This window comes from Lycium ferocissimum, chromosome 4 (genome assembly GCF_029784015.1).
Source record: "Lycium ferocissimum isolate CSIRO_LF1 chromosome 4, AGI_CSIRO_Lferr_CH_V1, whole genome shotgun sequence".
In the NCBI taxonomy this organism is placed as follows: Eukaryota; Viridiplantae; Streptophyta; class Magnoliopsida; order Solanales; family Solanaceae; genus Lycium; species Lycium ferocissimum.
Window position 1 is genome coordinate 49,291,030 of NC_081345.1, and position 11,281 is coordinate 49,302,310.

At 33.4% G+C, this 11,281-nt stretch overlaps 1 protein-coding gene across 1 annotated transcript; it reads left to right on the forward strand.

The window, feature by feature from the left end:
- Nucleotides 1–2,651: 2,651 nt before the first annotated feature.
- LOC132054816 (protein DMP4-like) lies at nt 2,652–3,403 on the forward strand. The gene has a single exon (XM_059446789.1). It carries the CDS (start codon nt 2,705–2,707, stop codon nt 3,401–3,403), a length of 699 nt encoding a protein of 232 aa, XP_059302772.1. The 5' UTR covers nt 2,652–2,704.
- Nucleotides 3,404–11,281: the final 7,878 nt, after the last annotated feature.

Sequence of the window (11,281 nt, forward strand, 5' to 3'; positions counted from 1 at the left end):
GGCCACAGCTATTTTTCAATTCCTTTACTAACTCTGGCTATTTTTCTATTACATATCTGAAATATGGCAAGCACTGAGTACTTGAAGTGCAAGTTCAGTGACGTACTGCATGAGGCTGACGTGGAAGTGAGGCTTGGTACCCAGGCCATTCAAAAGAAAGGAAGCTTCAAGTATCTTGGGTCTTTTATACAAGGAAATGGGGATATTGACGATGATGTAACATATTGTATTGGTGCAGGGTGGATGAAATGGAAGCTCGCTTCTGAATTGTTGTGTGATAAGAAGGTGCCACCTAAACTTAAAGATAAGTTCTACAAAGTGGTGGTGAGACTGACTTTGTTGTACGGGGCGGAGTGTTAACCAGTCAAGAACTCTCACGTTCAAAAGATAAAAGTTGCGGAAATGAGAATGCTGCGGTGGATGTGTGGGCACACTAGGAGAGATAGGATTAGGAATGACGATATCCTGACAAGATGGGAATGGCCTCGGTAGAGGACAAGATACGGGAGGCTAGGCTGAGATGGTTTGGGTATGTGAAGAGGAGAGACACTGATGTCGCAGTGCGGAGGTGTGAGAGGTTAGCTATGGACGGTTTCAGGAAAGATAGAGGTAGGTCGAAGAAGTATTGGGGAGAGGTGATTAGACAGGACATAGAAGACTCATATTAGGGTAGAAGGTTAGTAGGTAGTCCCGCTTAGCCTTTTGTACTAGTAGTCGCAGTTTTGCTCTTTAGTTTCTTATCATCTGATTTGTGCTACTATCTATTGTTTCTTGTACTTCAATTATCTTATTTATTTGTGGTAGCTATTGCTTCTTTTTTCAAACTGATTTATCATGACTTTTTCGCTTTCGTTATATTCATTTTCATACTGCTTTGAATTGCTTGTCTTTATCTGACCTTTTTTGCCATGTTTTCTCTTGAGCTGAGGGTCTTTCGGAATCAGCCTGCCTACCTTCCAAGGTAGGGGTAAGATCTGTGTACACTTTACCCTCCCCAGATCCCACAATGTGAGATTTCACTGGGTATGTTGTTGTTGTATCTAAAATATGGCAAGCCCACGGCATTTTTACTTTGATAAAAGAATAAAACTTTATCATTTCTTTTGCTTAATTAAATTGGACTTAGGCCAAACAAATTTGTTGATGTATGTCACGAGTCTCTTGTCTGATGATGATATTGTATACTTTCAAACGAAGAGGTGACTCTAAAGTAAAATCTTCAATTCGCATATATTGTTGCTGAAAGAATAAGAAGAGCAAGAAAAAGCAAAGTTTGTTACTTTCTATTCTAAAGCAAGAAACCTTCCAGAAAAGCAACAATATCATCCATTTGCAAACGTTGCTGACGGTTATCAAATATAACAAATTAAAGGATTCACCGATAAGGATTGCGATGGAGCGATAACTGATTACAACTCCTTCATCCTGAATTAGAGCTCTCGTCTTCGGGCCATGTTGGATACAGAATCACCTTCGTTAGGGAGGTTTTATTCCTAAATGTGAAATTTCTCTTCGCGAATCCGAAGTTAAACTTTATGGGTTCAATCTTTAAGATTAACGCATTGAACATTTTGTATTTTAAAAATATGAGTTTAGACCTACTTGCTACTTGCTGTAATTTTAATGATTTTTTACACATAAATTTATATTATATAGAAAGTATTGAGTTCAGATAAACCTCGCGCACCTGACTGCATCCGCCCCTAGTTAAAAATTGCACTAATTACTGGAGTATAAAAATCTTTGCATTATCAATATATATAACTTAAATATCAAGGCAAGTTCAAACTTGCTTTTCTTCAAAAATCCTAAAAAGAAGCAAATTCCAGAAAAGTTAAGATTTGCTAACAACAGCTAATGTTGCACACATTAAAAGGGTTAGCTTGTACATACTTTTTATAACTGTAATCACCAAATACGGAAACCGCTTATGAGTTTTGTTCCTTGCAACTTGCAAGGCATCACTCACCATCTTGTGCTCCATTTTTTTGCATCTAAATTTTATCATTCAACTTTCAATTTATTGCACTAAAATCATAAAACTAACCATTGTATTATTGAGAAATAACTCAACTATGCTGTCAAAACAAGATTAAGAGGGTGTTTGGATTGACTTTTTAAAAGTAGCTTATAAGCTAAAAGCCAAAGCCATAAGTTGATTATACTCAACTTTTGACTTTTGACTTTTGACTTATTTTTGTACTTTTTAAGCCTAAAAGTAAGTGTTTAAAAACACTTTTTATCTTTTTCATACACCATAAAGACTAAAAAAGAGCTTAAAAGCTAATAAGCACTTAAAATAAGCCAATCCAAACACCCTCTAAAATGAAAAATGCTAAATTCGATCCTCAAAAATGCAAGTTGATTGCCCCATGTATAAACCTGTCATATAAGTATACTTACATCAGCTACTTACCATACATAATATCCATGTGGAACCAATTAAAAAACTAACTATTTTCGACCCGACCAAATACCTCATGTCTTTCACCATGTGGAACATCATGAGTTATTTATTTTAAATGGGGTTAAGAAAATGAGTTTTTTTTTTTTTTTTTACAAATTGTGCGACGTGGATATTATGCAAGGTGAGTTGCTAAAGTGGCAGATGTACTTTTCTCTTACAAAGTAAGTTTTATGACTTTGATAAATTGAAAATTGGTGATGCATGGTCTATGAAATCAATCCTTTCCTTCACTTATAAATGCATCTTGAATTGACACACAGCAAGAATTCTAGCACAAACTTGAAAAAAAGTGAGGATATGGAGATCAAGGTAGAAGAAGAAACATCCCAAAATCTTGATCAAGAAAGGAAATCTCCCCTCTTAGAAGAAAATTTAACCCTGCCAGAAGTAGAAAAAAACCTTATACAAAAGGCAATTACTCAAACATTTCAAAGCACAGCCCACTTAGCCAATCTTCTCCCTACTGGCTCTGTCCTTGCCTTTCAACTTTTGTCACCAATATTCACAAATCAAGGCCATTGTGACAAAATTAGTCAACTTTTAACTATTGCACTTGTTGCAGTATGTGGACTATCATGTTTCATATTGAGCTTCACAGATAGTTTCACAGACAAGAAAGGAAAAATTTGTTATGGATTAGCGACGATACGAGGGTTGTGGATAATTGATGGATCAGCAAGAATTTCACATCAAATTGCAAAGAAATACAAGCTGAAATTTATTGATTTCTTGCATGGTTTTATGTCAGTGTTGGTGTTTGCTGTTGTTGCTTTGTTTGATCAGAATGTGGTGAATTGTTTTTATCCGAAACCTTCTGATCAAACAGAGGAATTGCTTACTTCTTTGCCAGTTGCAATTGGGGTCATTTGTAGTATGTTTTTTGTTGTGTTTCCCACAAAGCGCCACGGAATTGGCTTTCCCCTCACCTCTAATTAATATATTTAATATGATTAGTGAGGATTTATAAAGCCGATTCCAACTTGTTTCACTACTAAAGAACGTGAATTTCCGACAGATTCTTCCATCGGAATGCTGCGAGAAATATGAGATTTCCTACGAAACGTCACAAGCCATTATCCGACAGATTTCGTCGGAAAATTCCATCAAAAGTTTTAGTTTGAATGGCTAGGTGCATGTCTTCATTATTCAGCTTTTGTTTTTTGAATGACTGTTTTTTTTTTATCATCACTTCATGTCCCAGACCCACTTTGTGGGATTACACTTGGTATATTGTTACATCATCACTTCATGTACTTTGGTCATGCTTAAATTATGGAGCTGTAGATGACTACAATGCATTTCTGCTTTTGTTTTTTGAATGACTGTTTTTTTTTATCATCACTTCATGTCCCAGACCCACTTTGTGGGATTACACTTGGTATATTGTTGCATCATCACTTCATGTACTTTGGTCATGCTTAAATTATGGAGCTGTAGATGACTACAATGCATTTCTGCTATGAGTTTAAGTTCTACGCATTAATACGCCGAATTGGCCGTTCGACTCAAAGTATTGCCAAGCGCTAACCCAGCAGCCTATTCGCTACCAAAAAAAAAAAAATATCAGACTTAGTCGCCACAAAAGATAGAAAAGTCGTCACTAAAAGATTCGCTACAAAAAGAACAAAGAATATTGTGGCGACTTAAGATTGAAAAGTCGTCACTAAAGATCGACTTAAAAAAATTCATATCGAGCCTTCAAAAAATATCCCAAAACATGTATATATATGTATAATTAGTAAGTATACGTTAATTGAGCCTTCAAGAAATATCTCAAGACATGTATAATATGTATAAATTAGTAAATATACATTTGTTAAACATAAATTATACACCAATGATATATTTTCTAATTATATGTTGATTATACATTTATTATACACAAATTATACAATAATGATATATTTTCTATACATATACTGTAGTGATACATATATAACAATTATACAGTTTATATACATATGCTGGAATTAGTTGAAAAAGGGCTAGAAAATGGAATTATTTTAAGTGAAACTTACATAAACAACTACCTTTTAATAGCTTCTAACAATTTATAGCTACTTTTTTTTTATATTTACAAACCGTAGCTAGTTTTTGTTGTATTCGGTTGTATTTCGCGTTTTTGAAATACACGGAAATACAAATCCGGCAGAGTTCGCCTTTTTGAAATACACGAAAATACAAAATCTGGCAGAGTAAAAATAGGCTATATTTATGGAACAGATTCTCTTCTTTCATTTTAAATGATAAGTTAAATTAAATCTACCATGTATCACACATAACGGCTGAAGTTCCATAACAGCTCACGTTTCTCTCTCCAAATTACTCCATTCCAAAAATTTTGAATTCAAAAAAACTCAGCACATAACTTTTCAAAAATACAGAAGTCTCCCAGATAACATCGTTTTGCTGGATTCGGTTGTATTTCAATTTTTTTAAATACACGTAAATACACCGGCTGTATTTCATCGTTTTGAATTACACCAAAATACCCAACGGCTGTATATCATTGTTTACAAATGTCCCATCGGAACATTCACTATATTTACACCAAAAAAAGATGAATACATTGAAATACAGCGAAATATAAAAATCATGAAAATGAAGTGGAGTAAAAACAGGCATTATATTTGGAACATTCACTATATTTACACACACACACAAAAAAAAAGATGAATACATTGAAATGTAGTAAAATATAAAAATCACGAAAACGACTTTTAGTTGCCTGAATATTCATAACGATTTACTGGAGAAGCTTAGCGGAGGCGTTAATCTTCACATAAAAGAGTGGCAAGTAGGGCCTCTTTTGATTGCTCCGGAGATTAGGTAAGCAATAACTAAATCCTTCTCTGCGGCAAATTTTCAAACAGGTGGTGGGCAGGAAGGAATTTTAGTTGAAGTGAACAAATGGGAGTGTCAATTATCCCCCATTACCAGATTTCAGTCACAGATTGAGTCTCAATTCATATACCAACCGCAAGTGTTGTTTCTTAAGAGATTAACCCAAACAAATAAAATCAAAAAAAGTGTGCACAAGTTCGGCCAAATGGGAACTTTTGATCCTGCAATTCTGTGATAGAATCGAAATGTGATGACTCGATTTTAGTTCGCTATTGAGTTTGGAGTAGAATTATCTGGGTCTCGTGTCACTAGATCTCCCGTCAACGACGACAAGTGGTGGAACGTGGCGGAGAGGCGCCAAGAAAGTAGCCGTTAAACCCGAACAGGTGTTTTCTGTACGGAGAGCATTCTAAAAAACTTCTTAATTGACGGCTACTTTTTTGGTGGAGATGGAGGAGGGAGAGAGGGGTAAGGACAAGCGAGATCTGGGGGTATCACTGTTTTTTGGTGTTGACAGTGGCGTTGTGGTGGAGATGGAGGAGGGAGGGAGGGGTAAGGGAAACGAGATCTGGGATAGCAAAGGGAACGGAGGGAGAGAAAGAGAGGGGTGAGGGAGAAGATAGATTTGGTAGGTGAGAGAAAATCAATTTAAAAGAAGAACTTGTGAAATATAGAACACTAGTTACGATGTGTAATTTAAGAAAAATATTTTAGCTATGAAAAATAAATAAAATAAAAGGCAGTTATTATTCATAAATAGGTCTTAGAGATAGCTATGATAAGTAAATTTTCCAATTTTCCTTATTTTAAAAAGGCTAAAAAATCACTTTTAAAATTCTTGGGCCATCGGGTGCTAATAGTTTCACCCGGATGGCCATTTGTGTCCTTTTCCCTATTTGTAGACCAGATCAGGTAGGCCTGGCTTTCTTAAATGGGCTCATGAATTAAACTCATTCAGATATGGGCCAATCCAACATTCTTCCTCCACAAAGTGGACCAAACTCATGTGTCCGAGCCCTTGCCTGGCCTGCTCATTAGCTCTCCCTTTATGTGGGGAAAATTAGGCGGAATGATTAGTTTTGAGATCTAATATTTGATCGCTATTTGAAATGTAACTGAGAAATAGCTATTTTTAATGTGGAGAGAAAATTTGGACTAAAATTCCCTTAATGATACACGTATAAAGTTCAGTACAGTGTTGGAGTTTGAAATTTTGCCAAGTGAACCCATGAACTCAAAGAATCTTTTGTTGAGTTCTCACTTCGATAAGTATTGGGCTGGAATTCGAAGAACTCACTGACGGAATCCTTGAATTCTGAGTTGTAATAACACAAATGTAACAGTCCTTGAATTCAAACTTCATGAATAATTTATGGAATTCAAACTTTGTTCCACGGGGCAATAATGAGGTAGCGAAAGAAGTGAAGAAGAAGAGTCTAGGTTTTTTATGTAGTTTAGGGGTATTTTTGTTCAATTTATTATTAGGTAAAAATTACTCAAATGACTACCTTATGGTAGTTTCCTATCATTTATAGCTATCCTTTTAAATATTACCATTTGTAGCTATGTTTTCCCAAATTAAGGTATTTTTTCGGATGTATTTGATGCATGTAAATTCATAGAAACACAGTAAAAAAGAAAACATATCCCTTGATTTTAGGCCATAACGGTGGGATCATTTAATTAGTTATTAATTGGTATTTTTTACCATACTCTTCCACAAAATCAGATTTTAGATTTCTTTTCCATAACCGTTTTCTATTCCTTCATCCAATCTTCAACATTCAAACGTAAAAAATCAAAAATTCAAAATTTGAAAACATTCAACAGCCAATGTATTTGAAGTTTTCAATATTGATTTCGTTTTTTATTTACCCATGTATTTGATAGCATAACTAATGTATTTGAAGTTTCCAATCAAACTCCATGTATTTTATATTAAATATCATGTATTTGTGTGAGTAACAATTTGCATCACCCATGTATTTAGTGGTAATGTATTTGAAGTTTTCAATATTGATTTCGTTTTTTATTTACCCATGTATTTGATAGCATAACTAATTTATTTGAAGTTTCCAATCAAACGCCATGTATTTTATATTAAATCTCATGTATTTGTGTGAGTAACAATTTGCATGACCCATGTATTTGATGGGATTAATTTGAACAAAATACATAAATATATAGAAAACTTACCATGTATTTGTGGCATCCGTGTATTTGAAACTAGATAAACTGATGGAATTAATTTGAACAAAATACACAAATATATAGAAAAACTTACAAAAATATACCACCAACCACAACAATTAGTAGTTATATCATAGAACATACACAAATACATATATTTTTCATCTTCTCAAAACCCTAAAAAACTTTCTCTCTCCCCTTCTCTCGTGTGCGCCGCCATAACCACCACCACGGCCTGGAGCAAAAACAATCACTTCCACCAAGTTGATTTTGTGGAAGAATAATAACACAAAGAGCGAAAATTTTCATGAAACAAAGGAGATGGGACAGAACATGAAAGAGGCCCACTTTGACCGCATATGCCTTGAATCGAAATAACCGCATTGAAAATACCGTTTCGGATTGCAATACCCCAAAATGGAAAATCGAATTACTGTGATTTTTAATAATTCACAAGGCAATAGAATCTGAGGTGACGACTGATATAGTGGAACTTTAAAAGAAGAAAGAAGAGTACTTTAAGCCTTTTTTTTTTTTTTTTGAAAAAAAAAAGAAAGAATATGACGAATCTTCTTAATTGAGAATGGCAAGTGAAATTTTTACGGAATTGAAGAGAGGAAGAAGACGACTATTTCCCTTTTCCTTTTTTAAAAAGGTAAGAATTTATGAAAAAGGAGAGAGAATAGTAATGTATATTAAGTGATTAATATTGTTACCATTAAAAGGGGATATGGGATTGGGGGTGCTAATTTTTAGGTGTATTTGTGAAATGATAATTGAAAGTTACTGTGTAGCTATAATAGTTAAATTAGAAAAGTATTTAGTTATTATTAGTAATTAAAATAAAAGATAGTCATTACCACTAATTATGTATTAGAAATGGCTATAACGCGTAAAAATTCTTTTGAAATGTTGACTATCTTCTTATCTACCAGTTTGGAAAGGCATTGTTTACCCATTTTGTCCCTTTATGTGAATCATTCTACAGTTTGTGTTGGTTTGAAATTATTTCATTAGTAAGTTATTCCTACACGCATTTTATTCGATTAAACTAAATAATATGTTACAGATATAATATCACTTGCACCCCTTCTCGTACAATTATCCATATTAGCCATAACACCCCTAATATATATGGTCATACCTGATAATCCCAACCGATACGTAGGGCTGGGCATAAAACACCAAAAACCGAATTACCGAACCGAACCGGCTATTTAGGTATTTGGTAATTCGGTTTTCGGTTCGGTTTTCGGGAATGAAAGTATAAAATTTGGTATTTCGGTTTCGGTATTTACAATTATACCGTTCGGTAATTTGGTAAATATTGAATACCGAAATAAATACCATCTATCACTCAAGATAATTGATGGGGATTTTACAAGACTAGTAGATGCCAGGAAAGTAGAAGAACGCATTACAGGAGTTCTAATATTGTGTATATATACAAAAATCCTCATCTTCTAGCTGATACCCTTGTATACAGATGATGATGGCTGCTTTCAAATTCTGTTAGATTTGTCGTTCAAGCTAGCTATTAGTGTGAGTTGCTGGGATCACTGCTTTATTAGTGTTGATAAATCAATGCGAGTTGCTGGGATCACTGCTTTATTAGTGTTGATAAATCAAAGTAGTGCTTAATATCAAGGCTCCATTTGTCTTTGTCCATATTCTGTTGAAGAATATTAGAGTGAATTCAAGAATGAAAAGTTTGATTGTTTCCCCCAAAGTTTGGTTGTCTGATGATACTTGCAATGTATTGACCGCTTGCATAGCATACTTGCGTTCTAATACAGTGGACTTCGACTTCAATACGGTATTACCGAATACCGTACCGAACCGAAGTTTGATTTACCGATTACCGAACGGCAAAGTTTAGAAGTTAATATTTGTATATACTTTTAATTACCGATTACCGAATTACCGAAACCGAACTTTGAAATTACCGAACCGAATACCGAACGCCCAGCCCTACCAATACATAAGCGAATGATAAAATGTTAGTACCAATTGATATGAAAAATTCCTTCTGTAAAAAAGAAAAAAAAACAATATATATATATATATGAAAAAATCCCGACAACGAGATCCTAGATGATAGGCCTTGTATCTGTGTGGAATGGATTATGATTCTTTTTTCGGAATCTTCAATTTCAATGAGTGCTCACTTTTTTGCCCTGATGTAACAGTCTAACTTTTACATCTTATATCATTTGGTACAAGCTTATAATCCAAATGATCCTAATTTTCATATCCTATGCTATTTAGTTCATTTTGTATAATTTGAAATACTAAGAAAAAAGGCAACAATTTCTTAATTTGTATCATTTCTTATGTTAGAAACTGATTGAGAATGAACTTCATGTGTATCATCACCGATTTAAATATTGTTGGGTGAATTAAAGTAAAAATAATAATTAGAAACTCCATTGTTGAGATTTTTAAAAGCTTAAAAACTCACAAATGAATTTTGTGATTTATTAAAATTTCTGACAAATTGATGATTGAGATTCATTGGGAGAATATTTAGAAGTTGTGATTAAAATTTGAAGCTATTCGATGAAGATTTGAGCTATTTGGTGATGTTTTCGTGGATTAAAGTTCGTAGGAGATGAAACCCAATTTCTTGCATAAGTTTAATGTGTATAACTTTGTGCAAGTGTAGAAATGTATATAATCTCCTCTTATAGACTATTATACAATTTTATACAAAGTTGATTCATTATTTATAGTAAGTATATCATACTGTATACAAGACCGGATGTATAATCACTGATGCCTGAAAAGGTTGGCTATATGGGTTTAAACTGAAAAATAGCTACTTAGATGCAATATGTTGTGGTGTTGTATATTTTTGAAAAATCCCCATAAGATATGGATATTAATAACACATGAATTAAGATACTATTAAAATTAACCCTTATTATATAATTTTTTCTGAAAGGTAAATATATATGTTAATTTATATATTGTATATACCAATATATACTATGGTAAACTAAATGTTTAATAAAAAATAATTACCCCACTACTAATCCTTATATTACAATACATGCATTGCTAATCCGCATTATAATTCATGCATTACTAATTTCTAATTAATTGCATTATATAAATATACATATATTACGAAATTTTATACGGTGATTAAATATTTAATCGCTTTTTCCACCAACCAAATGGTCTCTAAGTCTATCACTCATTTAGTCCCTACCCTAAACTACACTTAGCATTTCATGACCATACATATATTTAAGAAACTTTAATTAGTTAACCGTCTATTCTCTACTGATGGTGCTTTAATTTGTTGAGAGTTCAAATATATGCCATTTGTAAAACAGTATTTACTCCCACAACTCCTTTTTTGTCACAGTTGAAAATGAAGCAAAGCCATGAATATTATCACAAGAATATGGAGAAAATGTTGATAAGGGTATTGAAAACAGAGGTATTGGACAAGACAGGCTCTTCTTCTATGGCCTCTCAAATCCCTATCTTGGATAAGATAAGACCCCACCCCACTATTTTTTAAGCCTAGCTAAAGATATAATATCCATAATATATATTTCATATTATCTATTTTTCCATTTTGCCAACACGAAAAACCAATCATATAGCCCATACCCTTGTCCAATTCTTCTCTAGCTATCCTTTTATCTTGAACATCGATATTTGTCACCATGGATATTCTTCATCATGATATAATTGTCCTTTTACGTAACAAACAGGGTACTATAACGACTATTTTAGTTTGTATTTTATTTTATATTTTGTGATAAA